General features: G+C 46.3%; 1 protein-coding gene across 2 annotated transcripts in view; it reads left to right on the top strand.

Annotated features, from left to right (window-relative positions):
• EPHB2 (EPH receptor B2) overlaps nucleotides 1–24579 on the top strand; it is a 191204-nt gene that overhangs the window by 156028 nt on the left and 10597 nt on the right. The window contains exons 6-10 of one of the 2 annotated variants that reach the window (XM_027841405.1): nucleotides 10651–10813; nucleotides 12415–12523; nucleotides 14271–14335; nucleotides 21247–21369; nucleotides 21791–22038. In XM_027841405.1, the coding sequence (XP_027697206.1) occupies nucleotides 10651–10813; nucleotides 12415–12523; nucleotides 14271–14335; nucleotides 21247–21369; nucleotides 21791–22038 (708 nt within the window). Of the gene's footprint in view, nucleotides 1–10650; nucleotides 10814–12414; nucleotides 12524–14267; nucleotides 14336–21246; nucleotides 21370–21790; nucleotides 22039–24579 lie in introns of both variants that reach the window. The other variant, XM_027841404.1, reaches the window with a different exon arrangement.

Raw genomic sequence — 24579 nt, 5'->3', positions numbered from 1 at the left:
CAATTCTAAATCTGTGATCATGCCATCCTCCCTCCAATTCTAAATCTATGATCACATGAATCCATGGAGGAGCAACAGAAAGCTGAGTCTAGTCTGACACGTACCCTAGATTTGAGAAGAAAAGATTTCAAAGAGTTCATGGACAACCTAGATAAGGGCAAACAAACCACAATGAGACATGGAAAAACACAGCCCGGGAGGGAAAGGAATTCATCAATCCAAGAAATTCTGAAAATGTAAAGAGAAACATTTCTGTTGGGGAAGAAAAAAAGGTCGTTGTCTGAAGTGATCAGTGTGTATACACAGGGAATTCGCAAGCCAGCTTCGACTTTGAAAAGACATGTAGAGAAGCTCGAAGCAAGGGCAGCTAAAGGAAGATGAATCCAAGAGCTTGGCACAGTCCTCTAAGGAAGGTATCAGGAGTGCTAATGCTCCCTATGAGCTGAAGCTAGAGAAGAAAGCTAACAACAAAAACGGATTTTTTTTAACTCTATGGAGAAAAAAAACCTATCACAAAAAGGGATGGGATCACTGATGTGGGTGGATGGGGCAGTGATAGCTGACAACAGAGAGAAGGCACTGCTGCTCGGCTCCTACTTTACTTGTCTTCGCTGCCAAGGAAAGTGATCTTTGGACTGGAAAGGACAGAACAAAAATGGCTAATGGGGAGTTGAAGCCGAGGATAAGTAAGGAAATTGTAAACGAGAACCCGGCTGCCCTTGGTGCGTTGAAGTCACCAAGCCCAGATGAACTACATTGTTAGGACTGAAAGGACTGGCAGATGTGATGACTGAGCTTCACAGTCAGTGATGTTTGAAACATCAGGGAGAATGGGAGCACTAGCAGAGGACTGGCAAAGGGCCAATATTGTCTGGATTTTCACAAAAGGGAAGAGAATGGTCTGCAAACTGTAGGCTGGTGAGTTTGACCTTGATTCCTGCTGAAATTCTTGCTTCAAGTCTAATGGAAGAGATAACATGTGCATAAATACAAGTGTTCTATATACAAGTATGTGCATGCACACATACACACATACAACATACAGAGTTAATGAACAGTAACCTTAGAGAGAGGAGGTCTTGTCTGAGTACGGTCTTGCGAGAAGCCAGGGATTTTTAGAGGTAGAGGTGAGAAAGGAGAGCATTCCAGGCATGAGGAACAGCCAGTTCAGCAGGTACAGTAACAACAAGAAGGCCAGTACAACTGGATGCTCTAGTGCGTAGAGGGCAGATATGAAGATCCGGTCACTCCACCCTTCCTTTACCGCCATCTTGTGATATATGGTGTCTCTGTCTGTTAGAAGCTAAACATCTTTTTGTATTTGTATACCTAGTACATAACCCAGTAAGCACTTAATAAATGCTTTTCTTGGATTCATTTGTGCATCTCATTTCTCATTGTGCATCTCATTGTGCATCTCATTTCTCTTTGGGCAGCCTGCAATATTGATTCTTCCTACATTGGAAAGTAGGAAGGGGCCAGGTTGTGTAGAGCTTTATTTGCCATAGTTGATCCTAGAGTCCATAAGGAGCCACCGAAGTTCATTGAGTAAGGGAGTGATACTGGCCCGCACTTGAGGAAAATCATGTGGGCAGCTGTGTGGAGGAGGGATTGGAGATGGGAAGAGACCAGAGGGAGGGAGGTCAATTAGGAGGCTGTTACAATAGGCCGAGCAAGAGGTGACAAAGGCCTGAACTAGGGTGATTAGAAACAGCTTTTGTTTGTCAGGCATGTCTGAGTCTTCATGACCCCACTTGGGGTTTCCTTGGCAAAGATAAAGAGTGGTTTGCCATTTCCTTCTCCAGCTCATTTTACAGAAGAGGAAACTGAGGCCAACAGTGTTAAGTTAATTGCCCAGGGTCATGAAGATGAGTTCCTGATTCCAAGCCCAGTGCTCTATCCGCTACACTATATAGCTGCCCCTCAGAAATAGCTATGGCAACTCAAAAACAACAACAATAATAATAATAATTATTATTATTATTAATCAATTGTACATATCTAATGAGTGCCTGCTATATACAGAATACCTTGCTAGCCAAGGAAAGAGATAGGGAGCTTGGATAAGGCACAGTCCCTGCCTTCATGGAGCTGGGAGGGGGATACAATATGGAAACAGAAGATCATAATGTGAAATAAGAAGTGGTGAGCACCTGTGACTACCCCTTCTGAGTTCTGCCCTATTTTCGTGAGTTTGTCTGGGTCGTGGCATTCAGAGCGTAGGGCATGGCATCAGTCAAGACTCATTGGTCGTAGAACATGTCGCATCAAATCATGCGAGAGCCTCCCTAGAGGCTATCTGCTGCCGCTGTGGACCCCCTCTCCTACCCCCACCCCACCTCCGCTCCCCAAGGGTTCTCCACTGTGTCAAAGGAGCTGGGGCTGCTCCAAGGTGATTTATTTTTTAAACTTTTGCTGGCTGTTACTTAACACCTACTTATCCTCCTGGTGCTTTTACCAATTGATTTTTTTTTTTCATTTAATGAATTGCTCCAGCTCCTTCCAGATAGAGAAGCTAGATTAACTGGCCTGTAATCCCAGGGCGATTCCTTATTTCCTCTTTTTAAAAAGGGTTTTCATGAAAAAATGGCCTCATTTATTGCCTTACCCCTCCCCAACAGCCACGATTCCAGTGGCTTCAGAGTGCCCTCAGACAGAAGCGTTGCTACTGGTGCCGTTCAGCCAGGCACCCACACATCGAGGACCTCGATGCTGCATTCCCGAGGCCAACCCATTGCTGTTGGCTCTATTGGTGCTCAAAGGCTGCCATTGGTGGTCACGAGCCAATTCTCCCTCACTCTTGGTTCTGAAGAACCCAAGGAAACGGGCTCGGTGGCGTATTATCTTAGGTGATTTAGGATCATAGATTTAGCGCTGGAAGTGACTTTTGTGGTCCTCTAGCCTTGCCATTCACCTGTGAGACTGTGGGCATTCAATCAAAAACAGCAAACATCTTAAGCACCTATTATGAATTAGGCCCTGTGCTGGGTACCAATGGTACAGACTCAAAAATGAAACAGCCCCTGCCTTCAAGGAGTTTATATTCTATCAGGGGAGAGACATATACACATATACAAAATAAATATGAGATCATTTAGAGTAGATGCCATATGGACTTAGGAAAGGTGTCATGGAGCAGGTAGGGGAAGCGAGGTGGCGCCATAGTACATAGATTGCTGGGCCTGGAATCAGGAAGAACCGAGTTCAAATCTGGCCTCAGCTGTGTGACTCTGGGCAAGTCACTTAACCCTATTTGCCTCAGTTTCCTTATCTGTAAAATGAACTGAAGAAGGAAATGGCAAACCTTTCCATTATCTTTTCCAAGAAAACCCCAGATAGGGTCATAAGGAGTTGGACACAACTGAAAAACAACTGATGTAGAAGGTGGTACTTGAGGGAGGTTTTAAAGGAAGTAAGGAATTCTATAAAGCAGGGCTGGACTCCAATGACCTTTAAGGTATCTTCCAATTCTGAATCTTTGACCTTGTGACCCCCTCCTTTTACAGATGGAGAAACTTAAGTGCCAAAGGGTTAAGGTTTCCCTGAGGTTATGCAGGTAGTAAGTGGCAGACTTCTGACTCCAAATTCAAATGACCTTGGGGAGATACTATAATCATCATCATCATCACTATCATTTCTGTCATAGTTTTACAATTAATGAAACACTTTCCCCCAAGAACTCTGTGAGGGTAGGTTCCTAATTCCCTGCCTCAGTGACTCCATGATTCTGTCAGCCTGGGTCTTTCCTCCTCTGATGGCAGCAGCCCCATGCCTGCTCATTGCCTGCCACTCCTCTCTGTGTCCAGCCACCCATCCCATCTATCCCTCATACAGGATCTGCTTGATACATTGGAAGCCATCCTCAAATTTTAAAAATATCTCAATGATACCGAGTGCCACTTGAGCTGTCCATCCCTCACAGTTGCACCCACCTCCTCACCTGGTCACACATGTTTTTAAGGATGTCTTTTACACTTCCTCACCCATACCAACCATTGCTGGTCATACACCATAACCATAGCCTGCCTTCACACATCATGCTTCTTCCTATCATATCTGCACCGCCATTTCATCAGCAAAGGCCCTGTCTATCAACTGCTCTTTGGCTCCAGTCACTCCACCCTTCCTTTACCACCATCTTGTAATATATTATGTCTCCGTCTATTAGAAGCTAAGCATCTTTTTTGTATTTTTATACCTAGCACATAACACAGTAAGCAATTCATAAATGCTTTTCTTGGACTCATTTGTCCCATCTTATTTCTCTTTGGGCAGCCGGCGGTATTGATTCTTAAGATTCCGAGGTTCCTTCAAGTTCCTGAATTCTAATGCCTTCTCTCTGTTGCTTGTCTCCAGTTTATCCTGCCTGTATCTTAATTGTACATGACTGTTTTCATGTTGTCTCCCTCATTAGACTCTGTGCTCCCCAAGGGCAGGGACTGTCTTTAATTTTTCTTTGTTATCTACTGTGTTTGCTACAATGCGGGACACCCAGTAGGCTCTAACTAAATGTTTATTGGCTGACTATGGCTGAAAGTGGAGCTCAGATGCCTTCTACTCAAGTCTTTTCTTGGCTCTCTTCTCTTACCTTCTTAAAAATAACTTCTATTGCCTTTGCAAATACTTGGTATTCTCTTAATTAGATAAGTGTTTATCTCCCAGGAAGCTTACTATCCTAAGCTGTTTGAGATCAAGGACAGGCATATTTGTTTGTTTTTCTGTCTACCAATGCATAGCATAATGTCTAGCAAAGTAAATGCATGTTTAATTAAATTGAATTCAATCTCATTGAATTCAGTCTCATTGAATTAAAGGTCATAGAATTCCATGATCTGTGGTCAATCATATAGCATCTCTGGGAAAACATTAGTACACAGTACAAAGAATATTGTCTCCATTTTACAAATTAAGAAACTGAGATCCGTGGAAATGAAAAGCATCTGAGCCAGGGTCACCGAGTAGGAGAGCTGGGACACAAACAGAGGTATTCCAGGCCACAGATTCAGTTCTCTTTCCGCTAAGCCAGATTTCCTCTTATCTGAACCACAGGCCCAACTGATAATAACTAGCATCAGCCTAGAGCCTGCTGTATGTCCCAGAGTTCTCAGGACTGTGAATCTGAGGGGGCCAGTCCAGCTACCTTAACTCAGTGCTAGAGGCAGCTTGGGATTATGGAAAGAACACTGGACTTAATGTAAGAAGGCCTCCCAGATCTGCTACTCACTTGGCTGTGTGACCTTGGACAACTGTCCTCCCCTCTCTGATCCTCGTTTTCTTTCCTTCCTTCTAAAATCAGGATAATATTATTACCTGTACAATCTAACCTACCTTATCGGATTGATGTGGACTAACAGGGTGTCAGTGGAAATAACCTCTCACCTATTCATTCCATTCCTTGAACAAATGTTCTAAGTACTTACTATGTGCCATGCAGAGTAGCCTAATAAGTATGGAGGGCACACCAAAAGCTTTACGGGGGAAAAAAAACTTATGAAAAAGGTCAGAGCCTGGTTAGAAGAACAAGACAAAGACAGGGGAAACATCAAATGCTCATGTAGGAGGAGGGAAATATCAGAGGGGCCCCAAGGCAGAGAATGAGAGATTGGCATCAGAAAGGCAAATGTACTACCCCCTCATTGGATGCTGCGATAATTTGTGTGGTGGGGGAGCTTCTGAGCTGAAAGAGGCCCTAGAACAGAGGCTAGAAACCTGAAAGTGACTTTAAGACATAGAATGTTGGAACACAAAGGACCTTAGAACACTGAATGTCACAGCTAGGAAGAACCTTAGGACATACAACGTCAAAGCTTGGAGGGACCTTGGAACACGGAATGTCAGGACTCGAAGGGGCTCTAAAACACAGAATGCCAGAGCTGGGAGGGGCCTTAGAACAGAGAATGTCAGAGTTGGGCGGGGTCTTAGAACACAGAATATCAGAGCTGGGAGGGTTCTTAGAACACAGAATGCCGGGACTGGGAGGGCCCCTAGAACGTGCAATGTCAGCACTGGAGAAGGCCTTAGAACCTGAAATGGTAAAATAAAGAATGTTGATGCTGGGTGATGCTTCTACATAGACCATAGAACTTAGAAAGGACCTCACAGTCCATATCGTCCATTTTACAGAAGAGGAAGAAAGCCAAGGTTCAGGGAGTGTTAAAAGGAGTAAAGACAGGGGGATGTGACTTTTGTCCTGTGCGTTGTCAGTCTTCTTTTACCAGTGAAATTCACTTAAATCCTTTTCATCTAGGCCTCACCCTTTGTTTTTAGTCTTCTCTAAGCTAATCCCCAGAAACATTCCCCCTGGGAAAGAGTGAAAATGAGAGGGGCTGGGCTTCCATGAATGACCACCCCCCATAAGGCAGCTACAATCCCATGATGCCATTCTCCCAGCTCGAGTGCCTGTTTTTCTTCAAAATTTCATAATCCTAAGAGATGGAAGGGGCCTCAGAAGACCTCTGGTCCATCCTTTAGTTCCTTCTACAATATCCGTGACTAACCATGAGTTCCCTGCTTGCAAACTGCCCTCAAGGGACAGCCCACTGTTTCCTGAGGCTGATCTTAGCACTATCCATCCCCTCTCTCTCCTAGCTCTGGGCTCCACACTCCTGTCACTTCTGCCAAGGACTCCATTCACCTTTCTTGAATACCCCTCCTCTCTGTACGGCCAATTAGAATATACTCGCTCCTTGAAGGCAGGGACTGTCTCACTTCAGCATTTCTCTTCCCCAGTACCAAACACAGTCCTCAGCATATGGCACATGCACTTAGTAATTTTTCAGTCATTCATTTACATAGAACCAAAATCAGCCTCCCTATAATCTCAACCCATTCATTCGTTCATTCATTGCCCTTCTGGGCCAAAGAGACGCAGTCTGATGTTTCTTCCCCAGGCAGCCCTGGAGATCAAGGCGTGTCCTTCTGAATCTTCTCTGGTCCGCACATCCTCAGTTTGATTTGAATGGAGGTTCAGTCATCATATGGCATAGTTCATATTTTTACCTAGAAAGTTATATAATTGTGATATAATTGGTGCATCTGAGAGCAATTTTAAAGAGAGGGAGTAATGGACAGGGGGAGGGTGAAGGGTTACCTTCTTAAGTGATCTTGTACTCGTCACCAAAGGACTCCAGAAAATATTTATGGTCCTTAATTATAAGCAAACACTAGTGTGGGAGTGCTTAGCCTGGAATCCATGGAAAAGGCAGATTTCAGGGGCTCCATGAACTTGGATGGGAAAAAGTGATATCTTTATTTTTTACCAACCTCTAGCATTTCCCTCAATTACAAATGTATAACAAATGTTATTCTGAGAAGGGGTCTGTAGGCTTTACCAGACTGCCAAAGAAGTCTAGGACATTCAAAAGATTAAAAACCCCTGCTCTAGAGGAAAGAATGCTAGCAATAGAATCAGATGTCCTGGGTTCAAATTCCACCCCTGACACTTAATATCTGCGTGACTTTGAGCAACATCCCTGAGCCTCAGTTTCTTACTCTGTAAAATGTGGGGGTTGGGCTAGAGGGTCTCTGAGAACCCTGCCAGCTGTGTTTGTAATCCTGTGATGTTGTGAACTTTAAAAGTTGGTCAAGTAGACTGTTCAATTACCCTTACCAATCTGAGGCGTCAGCCAAAATGATTGTCTCAGCAGATCACATCATGTGTTAGACAGCGACACCTACTGCTGATGTTTGACATTACACTCCAGGTCTTCTAAGTAGAAGAATATTCTCTTCGATTCAATTAAATAGTTACTACACTTCTGTAATGTGCAAGGCACTGTACTAGGCACTGGGGACCCAAAATGAAACATCCCCTGCCCTCAAGGAGCTTATGTTGTACAGAGAGAATATACTATAACACTGGCTAGAGACCCATGCCTAGAACCCGCTAGAACGCTCCTCATCTCTGGCCTCCTGGCTTCCTTCTAATATCAGCTAACATCCCACTTTCTACAAGAAGCTTTCCCAGTCCCCTTTCCTCTCAGTGCCTTCCCTCAGTGAGACTATCTTCAATTTATCCTCTCTACATAGAGTGTTTGTACATATACGTAGCGTGTTTGCATGCTGTCTGCCCCATTAGAATCCTTCAGAGAAGGGAATGTTTTTCACCTTTCTTTGTATCATCCATGCTTAGCACAGTGCCTAGCACATAGTAGGTGCTTAATAAATGCAAGCTGGGTTGGGTTGAGTTGAGGAAGACAATATGTAAACAGATAAATACAAAATAATTTCAGGAAAGAGAAACCACTTAACTGAGCATCAGGAAAGGTTCTGGGTAGGAGGAGGTCTGTTGTACTTTTTGTTCACTCACATCTGATTCTCCCTGACCCCATTTGGGGTTTTCTTGGCAAAAATACTGGAGTGATTTGTCATTCCTTCTCCAGCTCATTTTACAGATGAGGAACTGAGGCAAACAGGCGCAAGTGACTTGCCCAGGGTCACACAGCTAGTAAATGTCTGAGGTTGGATTTGAACTCAGGTGTTCCTGACTCCAGGCCTGGTACTCTATCCACCGAGCCACTGAGCCACCTAGCTGCCCAGGAAGGAAATATGAGCTGAATTTTGAATGAAGCTTTAGGAACGGAGTACATGCCAGATGTGGGGGACAGCCTGAGCAAAGGTGCAGGGGTGGGAGGTTGAATGCAAAGTAGGACAGTTTGGCTAGAACAGAAAGTGTGTGAAGGGAACGGGGTATGCTGATAAAAGTTTGATCTATATTATTAGCATTTTCTCTATCACTTTCTTAGATCTAAAAATCAATAAATCAAATAAATCAATAACAATATTAATAAATAATAAATAGATATTAAAATTGTTTAACATTAATAATTTTTAAAAACAATAAATCAAGCCCTCAGTGGTAATATTTGCCAGTTTCCAAGGCATAAAGCTTACATGGAAAATTTAACCAACAGCTCTTGAGCCAGCATAAGCTGGCTCTGGCACCTCTCTAGAAGTGGGGGTGGTAATATGAAATAAATCTTGAGAAGAAGGTAGAAGGCAGATGTGAAGGGCTTTCAAGTGCCTTCTAAATGTAATAGAGTCACCAAAGACTTTTGGAAAGGGAGTGAAATGATCAGATCTTTAAATTACTAATCAGATTTTCAAATTGCTAATTTGCTAACCACATGGAGGACAGATTAAAGAGATGAGAGGTGGGAATCCCGGAAACCAATCAGGAGGTTTCTCAGTGTCCAGGTGAGAGGTGTTGGGGCCTGAATTGGGGAAGAGTCCGAGTGTAACGAGGAAGGGGCAGGTATTGTGGAGGGAGGTAGAATCAGTAAGGCTTAGCAAGTGATTGAATAGAGAGGGTTGTGGGGAGGGACAATGAAGGGCCAAGGTGACTACAAGGCTTTAAACTGGGGTAACTAAAAAGACAAACACAGACTCGGAGATTCAGAGCTAGAAGGAACCTGAGAGGATGTTTGGTGGGTCCCTTCACAGAAATGGAGACGTTAGGAGGAGGGGGAAGCTTTAGGGGGAAAGATAATAAAGAGTTCCGTTTTGGACAGGTTGAGTTTGAGATGGCTGTAGGACAAACAGATGATTTCCAGCAGGCAGCTGGGGATGAGTTACTGGAACTCAGGAGCTGTAGGAAACATCTGCCTGGAGGTGATAATTGAACTCAATCCACATGTCCCTGGTCGAACCCCTTTGAATGGTGAAATGGAAAGAATACTGGACCCCTGAAATCATGAGAACCCAAGTTCAGCCTCTAGCTCTAACTCTTACTAACTTTTTGACCATGGACATTCTTTGAGCCTCAGGTTATCTCCTCTGTAAAATGGGGCCATCATACTTGAATGATCTACTTCACAGGATTGGTGTGGAGGAACTAGTTGAGCAGTAGCTGCAGCAGCATCCTGACCATCCCCAAGCAAGCCTTCCCTCCACTGAGTTCAGAGCATCCTATCTCATCCACAGTTTACAGCACAGCCATTTATACCCATTTCTTTGGTTCCTTTCAATTGTCTAGGGCTTTTCTTTTTCTTTTTTCTTTTAGTGTCCTTATCTCTTTTATTAGCTTAGAAGATCCCATTGTAATTTAGGTCATTGTAACTTAGAAGGCAGGATGTCAGAGGTAGGAGGGCTCTTAGAACACAGAATGCCAGAGCTGGGAGGGCCCTTAGAACACAGGATATCAGGGCAGGGAGGGCCCTTAGAACATAGGATGTCAGGGCTGGGAGACTCCTTAGAACCCAGAATGTCAGAGCTGGGAGGGCCCTCAGGACACAGATGTCAGAGTTGGAAGGGAGCCTTAATAGCCGTGTGACCTTAAGCAAGTAAAAGGATTGTAGAATCAGACATTTCAAGTTAGAGAAGGCCTTAGAAGTCATTGCCTCCAGCCCCTTTATTTTACAGGTGAGGAAACTTATGGACAGAGAAGTGAAGTTCAAGGTCAGCTGGGTAAAAAGTGGCAAAGCCAGGCTTCCAGCCTCGATGTCCGACTCCAAATCCAGGAACCTCACTTTCTTCCTCTAAAGACAGGGACTCTGACCCCTGGGACTGGCCCCCTCAGAGTCGTGGGGCTCGAGTGAGGCACAACTTTGAGGACTCTCCAGTTATCAGCTGGGGTGGTGGAGACAGTGGTGATGCAGGGCTTCTTCTCCTTTCCTGTTACAACCTCTGACTGTTGTCTTTGTTCCTTGGCAGGACCTGAGTGAGTACAATGCCACTGCAGTCAAAAGCCCCACCAACACAGTGACTGTGCAGGGCCTCAAAGCGGGCACCATCTATGTCTTCCAGGTGCGGGCACGCACCGTCGCGGGCTACGGGCGCTACAGTGGCAAGATGTATTTCCAGACAATGACTGAAGGTGAGAGACTCCTCACAGGCAGAAAGGAAGGCCTGGGAAAGAAGGCCCTGGGTACTTGGGAAGAGAGAGAGCGAGACAGGCAAGCAGCCTTCCCAAAGAGCTTCAGGCTCCCAGGAGCCTTGGGCTGGGGTGAAACCTGGGCAGCCTGAGTCTGGGCATTGTGGGACTGAAGGAGAGAAGGGATTCCTCAGACACAGCGGATCAGGGAAACTCGAGAGACCTGGGCTCCAGGCACTATATCCTCTGGCGCAGCCCCTCACCATCCTGAACCTCTGTGGTGCAGGGCAAAGGACATTGGGCTCTTTTCCTAGTTCTGCTGTTAATCACTTCGGGAAATACTGCACTTTTCTAAACCACAGTTTCCACATCTGTAGAACAGTAGGCTGGTCTAAATAATCCCTAAGGCTCTTTCCTGCTCTGACATTTTATGTTCTAACAGTCTGAGTTCTAATGCCCCTCCCCACCTAGCTCTGATCTCCTACTTTCTTACATCCCTTCTAGTTGTGACATTCTATGTTCTAACAGTCTGTATTCTAAGCCATCCCTCGAGCTCTTATATCCTATGTTCTAACATCCCTTCCAGCTCTGACATTCATTCTGCTTTCTAACATTGTGTCCTAAGGCCTTCCCCAAGCTCTGATTTCATATGTTCTAACAACCCTTCCCCATTCTGATGTTCCATGTTCTAATACTCTGTGTTCTGACACCCTCCTCAAGCTCTGATGTCGTATGTTCTAACATCCTTTCTAGTTCTGACATTCTATGTTCTAAGCACCCTTCTAGCTCTGACATTATACATTGTAATACTCTGTGTTCTAAGGTCCCTTCCAAAGTTGGATATCCTATATTCGAACATCCCTTCTAGCTCTGACATCCTAAGTTCTAGAGACCTTTCCCACTCTCACATTCTGTGTTCGAAGGACCCTCCCAACTCCGACATTCTGTATTTTAAGGGCCCTCCAGGCTCTGACATTCTATGTTCTAGGACCCCTTCCAAACTCTTAAGAATCTGAGTCCAAAATCTTATGATGGAATAAGTCATTCATGACTATTTACCAAGTGCCCAGTGTGGTAGGTGAACACAGAGTCAGGTCAAGTCAACAAACGTTTATTAAGCACCTACTATGTGCCCTGCAGGCCCTGTGCAAAGAAAAGCAAAAGATAATCCCCGCCCTCCTGGAGCTCACAGTCTAGTGGGGGAGACACATACAGACAATCACGTGTAAACAAGCTATACACAGGATGAATTGGAGGTACCCTGGCCTGGCCTCAAAGATCTTATAGTCTAGTTGGAGAGACAAGATGTCTAATAATATAATAGAGCATGTGATGATTTCCCGAATACTCTGAGAATTCAGAGGAGGAGGAGATGACTGTGGCCTGTTGTCATGGAAGACATTTCCAAGTTGCACAGCTCACTTTACCTGGCACTTGGGGGTAGGGATCAGGGGAGAAGGAGGAGGGGAAACAAAGAACTAATGATTGATTGCCCTGGAAGAGCTCCCAGTACGGGCTGGGGATGGGGGACAGGAGTCGGAAGAAAAGAGGAGGGAAGGATTTGGGGAGGATGGCTTGACCCAGCCTCTCGCGTCCTTCCCCAGCTGAGTACCAGACAAGCATCCAAGAGAAGCTGCCTCTCATCATCGGCTCGTCCGCGGCGGGGCTGGTCTTCCTCATTGCCGTGGTCGTCATTGCCATCGTGTGTAACAGGTGCGCCTCCCCCCGCCCTGGCCCCTTCCGTCTGTCCACCCGAGTGCCGGGCTCTGTCTCTCTGTCTAGGCACTACAGGTATGCCTCCTCCCCGGGGTCCATCAGCTTTAGAACAGAGCAGCCATTGTCCACAAGGTGTTGTCTAAGTGCCACCTCCCCCCCCCCCCCCGAATAAACAAACGCACAGCACTTTCCTAGCCTTCACTTCCTCCAAGGGGGTTAGACCAAATGACCCGTCAAGTGGCTGAGGCTCCAAAGGCGATGATGAACGATCCTTTGATCACCCTGCCTCTCCCCCAACTGACCCATTATTGGTGTCTGAAATTCTTCCATTAGAGTTTTATTTCTTTGGGTTGGGCATTGGACCTCTCTCTGAAAAAAGCAAAGCCGTCACTGAGAGGGGAAATAGTCTATGTCCCTGAGACCAATTGGTGAAAATTGCTTGGAGGGAGATTTTCTGACAGCCAGAGCTGTTTTCAAGTAAAGTGGGTGCTTCCTTTGAGAGGGAGTGAATCCCTGGTCCCAGGCTCAGAGGCTTTTTGTCAGGGATCCTGGAGGAGGAGATTCAGGCCTTGAGGTGGTGTTAGGCTCAGTGGTCTCAGAGTTCCTTTCCACCTCTGAGATTCCAGGTTTCTTAAACCATAGTGGGAATAAGCTGGTCAGATTGCTGTCCAAAAGGACCAGGCAGCAGAAAGGTCTGGTCATAGGACAGATCTGCCACTTACTAGCTCTGTGACCCTGGGAAAATGACTTTACTAATCCCTCTGAGCCTCAGTTTCCTCATTTGTAAAATAAGGGAATTTCTAAGGCCCATTGTAGCCTATGAAAGGGCCCATCCTCTAAATCAACCAATAGACATTTATTGAATACCTACTATGTGGCATGTACCACTCTGATCACAGTTGCTTCTAGTTAGTGATTCTATCCAATTCTATTCCAATATCCAATGAAGTACAATGTAAGCAATTTGAGGGCAGGAAGGGATTATATTTTAGTTCTTGTATCCCCAGCACAGTGCCTGGCACATAGTAGGACATGCATAGAGATTGTACCTGTGATTTCATTGGTATAGGAAACACCCCTGACCAGTGTAGCTTGGCACCTTCTCTTTAAGGTGCAGAGAAACTTTAAGAGAGTTGTCTAGAACACTGAAAGATTAAGTTACTTACCCAGAGTCACAAAGCCAGTATCTATCAGAGGCAGGACTTGAACCCAGGGTCATTGGCTTCAAGGCCTGCTCTCTCTTTCCTTCCTGCTTCTCACCAGATCACATAGTAGGCACCTAATAAATGCTCATTGAATTGATGTATTGGGGTGCTGCCAAGTCCCATGCTTGGCTCTGGGGGTACAAAAAAGGTCTGACACAAGGCCCTGCCTTCCAGAAGCTTACAGGACAGACAGGAAGGCACTGGGGGGATAAGGGTTAGAAGCATGCTCCTTGACAGTGATTTCCTGGGGTTTAGGAGGAGAGGATGGGACCAAAGGGAAGATGGCCAGGAACCAGAGAGGGGAGGGATGAAGGGAAAGGGGAGCAGGTGTTTGGAAAATGACTGGGAAAGGGGGCAGAGTAGCCCATTACTGGGGATGGAAGGCCTGGGTGAAGGGAGCTTGTGGTGGGAGAGGGAGGGGGCTGGAGCCTGAGTAAGGGGCCCTGGGGGTCACTGCCCAGCACGCCTCCCAGGCTAAGGCTCCCAGCCTCCTCCCTGCCTGTTCAGGTGGCTTCAGCTCATGGTTTTTGTTCCAGAAGGCGGGGGTTTGAGCGTGCCGACTCCGAGTACACCGACAAACTGCAGCATTACACCAGCGGCCACAGTATGTATGCACTGGCCCCAGCAGGGGGCTCTGGGGGGACGTGGGATCCCGCGGTACCTCTGGTCTGCCTGAGAGGCCTTCAAGGAGATGGAGATGGAGCTGGAAAGGGGAGGCAGAGCAGGAAGGTGAGCAGAGATGGGGGCTGGAAAGTCAAGAGAGGCCGGGAGATAGGAGAGATGACTGGCCAGAGGGGCGGGGTGGGGAGTGATCGGATGAGGTGGTCGCAGTGTGGAGAGGGGATGATGGACCAAAGCAGGGGAAGAGGGGGGAGAGGGAGAGAGGGAGAGAGACAGAGACAGAGAGAGAGAGACAGAGACAGAGAGAGAGAGAGAGACAGAGAGAGAGAGACAGAGAGAGAGAGAGAGAGACAGAGAGAGAGAGAGAGAGAGAGAGAGAGAGGAAGGCTAAGGAGATGAATAAGATGAGCTGGGTGTTCAAAAGTGAACTAAGGGGATGGGGAGGAAAATGAGGGGGGCAGGAGGTCAGAGATGGGGCAAAGAGGCGAGCAGGTAAAGGTCACGGAGCAGACAGAGACAGAAGCAAGGAGAGAGCCCAGGGAGGTGAGCAGAGAGGGCCGGTAACTCAGGGGAGGGACAAAGAGCTTATGGGGGCTTATGGGGGGCAGGGCCTAGGAGATCAGGAAGGAAAGAAGCCCGGAAGGTAAATTGAGGAGGAGTCTGGAGAGGGGTCAGAGACCTGAGCAGGGGATGGGACAAGTCGGGGAGCAGGGAAGGGAATGGAAGAAGAAGCACATGGGATAAATGTGTAAGAGCCTGGAGAGTGGTTGAGAAAGGAAATTAGCCCCCCAGTGAACAGGGCAAGAAGTGGACAGGGGTGGGAGGTCCGGACACAGTGAAAAGGGCCCGGCTTGATGAGCACAGGAGGGGGCAGAGATAAGATGAGGCACACCTGAGGTTGGGGGAGGTAGAGAGTGAGCAGGGAAAAGGAGGCAGAAGGGGGCTGATGCGAGGCCCAGACAGGTGAGCAGAGGAAGGCCTTACAGTTTCCCATTCTGCCTACATCCCTTCCCCTGTGGTTCAGGTCCAGGCTCTCCAGTGGGGGTGACTTCTTTGTCCCTGACCCCTCCAGTTCCAGCTCCAACCTTTCCCTGGGCTAGGAAGGAGAATGCACAGTGGGCCCCCATTCCAGAAATATGGGCTCCTCTTCTGAAGGGGCCTGGCAGCCAGGTTATAGCCCCAGGGCTTTTCTGTTCTGACCAGATGAAAAAGAACTGGCCCACAAGGACCTTAGAGGTGAGAACCTTCTATTCAGTAGCTGAATTCATTGCTGCAGGATCTGCAGAGGTTACATCTCCCCAAAGGCTGTAGGGTGTAGGCTAAAATCAGGGTTAGTGGTCTAGGAAGGCCCTGCTATTCCAAGGGCCCTTAGACTCAGTGAACTAGGCCATCTCCAATAAAGTCTAAGGCTAAGTAGTGGTGGTTTGACCCACCTGGTACATAGCACCTTCTGTGTCTCTCTGAAAATACTTTCCTGCATCTGCTAAGTGTGAAGAGTTTAATGACTTAAATTTTAACTTAGAATTTTAAACTCCAAGCTGTTAATTCTTTTCCTGAGTATTTATAATAGCTTCACTAACAATGTATTAGTATTCCTGTTTATGGAAAGGTTTTTGGTTCATTTGTTTTTTTGAAAGGAGAGCACTGAGGATACAAGTCGTAAAGCAAGTCAGCTCTTGCTCTCAAGAAAGTCACATTTAAGGACCTGAGTTCAAATCCAGCCTCAGACACTTGACACTTATTAGCTGTGTGACCCTGGGCAAGTCACTTAACCTCAATTGCCTCACCAAAAAGCAAAAAAAAAAAAAAAAAAAGTCACATTTAGGAGCTGCTGGTTTCTAGACACAAATGAAGGGAACAATGGGGAGGGAAAGAATGACAGATCATAAGACAGAAGGGATGACTGATGAAGCAGGTTAATGGAGAAAGCATTATCCTGTTCTATATAGTAGAAAGCATTTTAATTCCATACTTTCCTATCTTTATGAAGGTGTTATTTATATAGAAATGTTTTAGTTCTATTTCCCTCACAAAGGAACATACAAGTTATACTTTAAGTCAGTCTGCCTACTTACTAATTTAAGAAGCATCCACAAATGTGAACATTTGATAAATCATTTTTATGTAAGCTGGATTGTTGGAGCAAAATAGAACTTTTTACCAAAAAAAAAAAAAACAAAAAAAAACGAGCTGGCCCATTTGTGGTAAAAATATCACACAGCCAGAACTTAACTAAAGGGAATATCCTTAGAAAAACCCCTAGCCTGGGAATCAAGACATCTGGGGCCTCGGCCCAGCTCTGCTACTGTCCTTACTTAGGATAGTTACATACCTTCTCTGGGCCCCCGTTTCCTGATCTATAAAATGAGGAGCAATTCTAGACGATACTCAACTTGGAGTCAGAAGACCTGGGCTTAAGTCCTTGCTAGCCCAATGCCATTAGGCAAAACAAAGATCGTTCACTTCTCCAAGCCTCAGTTTTCCTATCTGTAAAATGGGTTGAATGACACTTGTATTTCTGGGAATGAATTAGTATGATCAGGGAGTGTTTAGAGGATCAAATGAAACCATCCATGTGAAATACTTTGTACCTTGTAAGATGGACACACACAAACAAATATAACACATGATAGGGTGTGGTGGGGGTCAAAGACATCAGAGTGCTTTGGGAATATTGGAGGTAGAGGGCATCAGGGAAGCATCCATGGAGGAGGCAGCTTGGAGACCATTCCAAACATGAAGTATAGTTTATGCAAATGTTTGGAGGTGAGAGATACAATTGTTGAGTTCAGGGGACAGCTGGGGGTCAGTTTAGCTGCAATGTAGAGTATACAAAGAGAAATACTGAGATGGAATCAAATGGAATTAATATCTGTAAAGCTCTTAGCATGGTGGCTGGCACTCAGTAGGTGCTTAATAAATGCTGATTCCAGGGGCAGTGGATAGAACACTGGCCTTGGAGTCAGGAGGACTTGAGTTCAAATCCTCCCTCAGACACATAATACTCCCTAGCTGTGTGACTCTGGGCAAGTCACTTAGCCCCAGTTGCCTTGCCAAAAAATAAAAAAATTCAAATAAAATAAATGCTAATTTCCTTCCCCACTGGGAAGAAAGCCTGGCTAGGCAAGTGAGAGTTACAGTTCACTCTAACTTTAAAGGCCAGGCAGAGAAATTTGTCTTTCATCGTAGAGGTAGTACAGAGTCCCTCAAAGTTTTGAATAGGAGAATAACATGGTCTGGAGGCGACCATGGATTTGGCAGCTGTGTGGAAGATAGATGGGAGCGAGGAGAGGATGGTGGTGACCAGTGGAGAGCGCCATTACTGTCTCTGGAGGCGATTACAGTTGCCAGATAGAAGCAATGAATGCTCCTAGACTATGTCCACCACACAGTAGGGCCCAATTGGGAGACCCATTCTCAGAAGAAAAAGAGAATACAGAATGTTAATGTTGGGAGGGATCTTAGAACATAGAGTGTTAGAGCGTTCAACAGCAAAGTTGGGATGAATGCTGGAACATAGAACAGAACTGGGATGGACCTTAGAACATAGAATGTCAGAGCCAGGAGGAAGCCTAAAACATAGAATGTCAGAACTGGAAGGGGCCTCAGAATATATAAAGACAGCCCTAGGAAGGACCTTATAATTCATCTTTATTTTGTAAAGAAACAAATTTATATTCAGAGGCAAAATGACATCATCATAGCTAGTATGTATGTGGTGCTTTGGGGCAGCTATATGGCAAAATGGGCCTGGAGTCACGAAGACTCATCTTCCAGAGTTCAAATCCAGCCTCAGACACTTACTAGCTGTGTGACCCTGGGTAAGTCACTCAACCCTATTTGCCTCAGTTTCCTCATCTGTCAAATGAGCTGGAAAGGAAATTGCAGACCACTCCTGTATCTTTGCCAAGAAAAGCCTAAATGGGGTCTCAAAGAGTTGGACACAACCGAAAAAACTAGACAGACAAATAATAAAATGTGGTGCTTAAGGTTTGCGGAGGGCTTTACAAATACTGTCTCACATTGCTTAAGTTAGTGGAACTGCTAGAATTCAGGACCCCTGACTGTCAGTGAGTACTTTGTGCTCCAGACAGCCTTCACGTTACCAGAATGCTCCCTACCCTGAGCATGCTGATGCACTAGGCCCTGACTGTCTATGCGGGCGAGGCTCAGGCTTCAAGTCATATTCCCAGCAATGATGCTGGCTTAGCTCAGAGCCATCCCACTCCCACACCCAGGCCACATTACAACCAATAGCCAGGTTTTCAATCGGATTGACAGCTAGGGTTTTGGGAAGGCGGGGGTAGGGCGTGCAACTGGGGAAGAGAATTTCTCTCCATGTAGCACTAACTAGCCCTTGTGGGGATTGAGTTTAGAAGCTGGGCCTCGTTAGCACCAAGCTCTAACCCACCAAGCTCCTGGCCCTGGCAGGCAATTAGAGCAAGAGAGATTTTCCCCCTGTTCTGCGGAGAGAGAAGATCAAAGCCTCAGAGCTGGATACAGACAGGTAAGCTGCAGGCCTTTGCAAGGAGAGGAATCTGCAGATCTTCTAAGGCTAAAAACCTAGAGAAGAAAGGGGAGGGGTTTTTGTTTTTTTTTTTCCCAGGGAGCTGACACCAGTGCCTGGCTAGGACTAATTCAGGAAGGGAGAAACCAGGCTGACTGACTATTCCAGGAGGAGTCTCCACCTGTTTCCTGACTGTGAATGCAGTCAGCCCCAGGTCCGAGGGCTGGGTTCTAGACTGCCTTTCACAACCAGTCTGTGCACTGAGAGTGAGCTAGTTACTGACCATCCAAACCTCAGGGATTTCCAGAGAACAGTACAGTAATACTGCTTCCTGTTTCTCCGAATGCTTTACAATTCACCAGGGGCAAAGTCCCAGATTCAAATCCTGGCTGCTACTGACAAATTATCTGATCCTGAGCAAATTGTTTTCTCTCTCAAAATCTGGTTTTCCCCTCTGTAAAGTTCAAGAGTGAAACAAGATAATCTCTGAGGTCCTTTCTAGCTCTAAAGTCTGTAATCAAGGAGCTGGGTTTGAAACCTGCCTTGGCTGTTTGCCTCCAATCGGAGGCAGCTGGGTGGTGTGGTGGATAGAGCCCTAGACCTGGAGTGAGGAAGATCCGATTTCCAATACTGCTGTAGACATTAGCTGTGGGACCCTGGGCAAGTCACTGAACCACTATGACCCTCAGTTTCCCCATTTGTAAAAGGGATCCATTAGTATTGTAGTATCTACCTCACAGGGTCTTCGTGATGATCGATTTGCAAGCATTCAAGCACTCTATAAATTCAGTTGTAATTGTTATTTTAGGCTGTTGTTGTTCAGTTGCGTCCAACTCTCGGAGACCCCAATTTGAGTTTTCTTGGCAGAGTTACTGGAGTGGTTTGTCATTTCCTTCTCCAGCTGATTTTACGGATGAGGAAACTGAGGCAAACAAGGTGAAGTGACTTGCCCAGGGTCGCACAGCTAGGAAGTGTCTGATGCCAGATTTGAACTGGGGTCTTCCTGACTCCAAGCCCAGCGCTCAATGCACTATGGCACCACCTAGCTGCCCATTTTAACTGAAGAAATCCACAAAGGCAAGAGAAGCAGGAGATGTTGGGGGTTGGGAGAGTAGATAGAATTAAGCAATTTGGCTAGAGTGTAGAAGGCTTGAAGAGGAGTTCATAGGTCGATGACATGGTACAGTGGAAAGTGTTTGCAGTCAGAGGTCCTAGATTCAAATACTTATTACCTGTGTGATTGTGGATAAGTCACTTCCACTCTCTCTGAGATTGAGCTTTCTCATCTGTAGAATAAGAGGGCGGGGTCTAGATAACCACAAATATCCCTCCTAGCTCTAAATCTAAGACCTTAATATGAGATAAAACTGAGAAGGTAGATTGATGTGCACTGATATGTAGTGGAGGGCACTGGATGTCAGACCCCAGCAGTCCAAATGTTGACCACAGTTGGAGAGTCAGAAGGGACCCCAAAGGCATGGAGTTGACTCATTGGACAGTAAGGAGCCCCTGAAGATTTGGCGGCAGACAAGGGACATGACCAGGGACAAAGAAGGAAATTTCTTCATTTAAAGTGAAAGATTGATCCACAGTTGATACAATACTTTATTCATTGATTGTAAAAAGAAATTATTTTTTCAGTGACTATTTTTCAAAACCTTCTTGTTCTTAGGGACGTAGCTTATATTTGGTATGAATATGGGAGGCACAATCCCCCTGTAAGAGCTTGTAATCCACCAAAGATAAAATACATACATAGACACTTATAGACAATAAATAAGTCAGAATGCAGGGAAGAAACATAGCCCTTTGAATGGGGAGATCAGAGAAGACAGCGTGGAACTCAAGCTGGGCCTTGAAGGATGGAGGGCATTCTGATAAGTCACTCTCACAAGCATGGGTTTCTTAGAACCAAAGGAGCAGTGTGGTATCATGGGAAGAGGCTGGATTTGGAAACTCGGATAACATGGGTTTGAATTCTGGCTCCAACATTTACTAGCTGTGTGAAACTCTCTGTCCTATGGTTCCCTGATCCATAAAGTGAAAGGGTGAAATTGGATGGGATCTGAGGTCCTTTCTAACACTAAATCCTTATGAAAATGCTTTCCTGTATGTTGGTGTTTTCTCCTTAAGTCTCCCTCTTCCTTCTTGACTCCCCCTTCCTCGTCACCCCCACTCACTACCTTGTTCTGGGATGCGCCTTTCTCCCGGCCGATTTGCATAGAGTGGCATTGGGAGGACACTCGGGAATGGCTTTGCCCTGCCTGCAGGGCTGAGTGTCTGCCTGCAGCTGAGTGCCCCTTCCCAGCTGTCTGTCTGTCTGTCCATCCGTCTGTCAGTGTCCACAGTTCAGTGTGACTGAGCCCTGATCTCATCCCCCCCCCCAGTGACTCCAGGCATGAAAATCTACATTGACCCCTTCACCTATGAGGACCCCAACGAAGCCGTGCGAGAGTTTGCCAAGGAAATTGACATCTCTTGTGTCAAAATTGAGCAGGTGATTGGAGCAGGTAGGTGGGCGGGGGCCCTCCCGGGCACCGTGGCCTCTGCCCTCCGGGATCCCCCTCATTGCTGGGAGAGCCCATTGCAGATGTGAAGGTCTAAGGGTGGGAGGAGGACTCCCCAGGGGAGTCCCAGGGGAACCAGGCTCAAGCCATCCACTTTGTTTCTCCCATTGGCCAAGGTCAACTCAATGAGGAGGCAATTTGTCACACCACTTCTGATTCTCCTTCCCTGGAGGTCTGGTTACTGTAGATGGAAGGGACGCTTAGGGTTAGGGTCCTGTGTCCGAAACGATTGGGTTGGTCTTTGGGAAGGAAAAGCAACAATCTTTGTAGAGCCCAGTGAGTGGAGATGACGTGGAAGAGAGGACTAAGGCAGAGCTGCCATCCTGGGAGTGATCTGCTGTCCCTTTTTGTCTGCTCGTCCCAGGGGAGTTTGGTGAAGTCTGCAGTGGCCACCTGAAGCTGCCAGGCAAAAGAGAGATTTTTGTGGCCATCAAGACCCTCAAATCGGGCTACACAGAGAAGCAGCGGCGGGACTTCCTGAGCGAGGCCAGCATCATGGGTCAGTTTGACCACCCCAATGTCATCCACCTAGAGGGCGTGGTCACCAAGAGCACACCAGTCATGATCATCACTGAGTTCATGGAGAATGGTTCCCTGGATTCCTTCCTCCGGGTAAGAGAGGGTAGAGCAGGCCAAGGGACTGAAGGGAAGGAAAGGAGAAGAGAGGAGGAGAGAGAAGCAGAAAAGGGAAAAGAATGTAGAATGTCAAAGCAAGACCCACTCATATTCATGCTACTTTACAGTCAAAGCACTTGTTTTACATATGGAGGTCAAAACTTTGCCGTTCAGATTATTGTCCTTGTCGCTCAGTCGTTTCAGTCATGTCTGACTCATCATGACCCCTTTTGGGGTTTTCTTAGTAAAGATACTGAAGTGGTTTGCCGTTTCCTTCTCCAGTTCATTTTACAAATGAGGAAACTGAGGCAGACAGGGTAAAGTGACTTGCTCAGGGTCACACAGCTAGTAAGTGTCTGAGGCTGGATTTGAACTCAGGTCTTCCTGACTCTGGGCCTGGCACTCTATCCACTGCACCACCTAGCTGCCCATCTAGTGGGGGTTATCATCACTCCAGTGGCCAGAATCACTTTGTGGAGAGACCCTAAAATCAAGATGCACTCATGCCCACCAGAGGCATGTCAAGTAACATTTTAATACTCACTATTCTTATATTCCCACAGATCAGAGCTCACACTAGGGGCACACCCAACCCTCTGAGCATCCATGGCCAGAATCATCCTTAAAATGCCAGGGATCCACTCCCGAAGACCCCATAAATGTACATTAACTCACATTCTCTCAGCTTTGATACAGCCAGGACGGCCAGGATATCTTCTAATCCCTCTCCTTATTTTTCCACACTAATGTCCTCCACCTGTTTTCTCACTATACTCAGTCTCTGCTTCACTCTTGGTAGAAATGCTCAGGGGCTCGGACTTCCTGACCTGCCTATTGCACTGATGACTAGTGTCAGGACATTGCGGGGAAGGGGTGGGAGGAGTGCTATTCACAACTACAAGCAGCTATGAGCTCTCTTCCACTCAGGCTTACAGCTGAAATCCCTTCATATTTTCTCAGAACGAACCTTAGATCATAGAATATTAGCACATGGGACTTTAGAGTAAAAGGAGATCTTAGAATATCAGAGTTGGAAGGGTTCTCAGAACAAAGAATATCAGAGCTGGGAGGGCCTTTAGAACATGGAATGTCAGCTGGGAGGGCCCTTAGAACACAGGATGTCACGTATATGAAGAAGGTAAGTCACTAGTTGTGACAGTGTAAACTGAGCACCATTCTGGTGACACTATCAGTGTTGCAAGCTTTTTAAAAAGGGAGAGATCCCTTTGGATGAACGAAGTCAAAGAAAGGTTTGTCAACGATCAAGGGCTTAAGATGGGCCTTGAAGGACGGACAGGACCAAGCTAAGTGAACAGGAACAAGGATTCCAAACTAGGGGAAAGGATAGGAGCAAAGCAGTGGGTCCATATGTCCATGTGGTATGTTTGAAGGCCACTGAAGACACTGGTCTTCCTGGAGAAGAAAGCTCCCAGAGGGCCTGGGCAGAGGGGGGGCCGAGCCTTAACTAGCTATTTTGGCCCCTGGGCAAACAGCACAAAGAATGCTTAGGGCATCAAACCACCCTGAAACCCACTTTGTAATTCATACCGAGAAAATCATATCAGGAGCAATTAGGAGAAATTCGTTTGAGCAAGAGTGGGAATTAGTTAGACAGTGGCTCACAAAATTACTCACGGTGCACAGGTCTAGCAGTTTGCTATTTTGACTAATTATTCCACCCACTAGGTGCTAAACTCCTTTGTTTCTGTGCTGGAGAAAGCCTAAAGTCCCTAATGTGAAGGCCCAGGAGCAAAACTCCAGGTGCCTTCTCTCTAGGTCTTTGTGGCCATGGCAGTAGCAGGTATGATCAGAGACTGAAGCAGGAGTTGGATTGTGAATTTGTAGCTTAAAAAAATAATCAGAAAAACTTGGGCTCCTTACAGATGATCCCAGCAAGTCACTTAAACCTCTCTGCACCTGTTTCTTCTGTCCATAAATAACAAAGCAAAGACAGCTCCAGCCTTCTGGGAGCTTACCTTCTAATGGGAGATACAGCACACTTCTTAGGGAAGTGGTGCACAGGGAGGAGTATTTTGGTCCAAAAAAGTTACCTGGACGTGGAGTGAGGCCACAGAGAAGTAGATGGGCTTTCAGGAACAATGGCAGATTTGAATTGTTCAGTTAGTTGATTTTACTAGAAGGGTAGCTAGGTGGCTCAGTGGATAGATCATCCACCCTGGAGTGAGGAGGGCCTGAGTTCAAATCCGGTCTCAGACACTTACAAGCTGTATGACCTTGGGCAAGTCACTTCACCCTGTTTGCCTCGGTTTCTTCTTCTGTAAAATGAGCTGGAGAAGGAAATGGCAAACCACTGCAGTATCTGCCAAGAAAATCCAGAGAGTTAGACGTGACTGTAATGACTGAACAGCAACAAACTAGAAGAAGAAAATCCCTGCAGCTGAGAGTTTACATTCTAGTAGGGTGCTAAAAAGGGGTGGAAGGGCCCTTAGAACCCAGAATGTCAGAGCTGGGAGGGGCCTTAGAACAGGGAATGTCAGAGCTGGGAGGGCCCTTAGAACAGGGAATGTCAGAGCTGAG

This window comes from Vombatus ursinus, unplaced genomic scaffold, assembly GCF_900497805.2.
Source record: "Vombatus ursinus unplaced genomic scaffold, bare-nosed wombat genome assembly UNPS02014859.1, whole genome shotgun sequence".
Taxonomy (NCBI): Eukaryota; Metazoa; Chordata; class Mammalia; order Diprotodontia; family Vombatidae; genus Vombatus; species Vombatus ursinus.
This window is presented reverse-complemented; position numbering and strand designations above follow the sequence as displayed.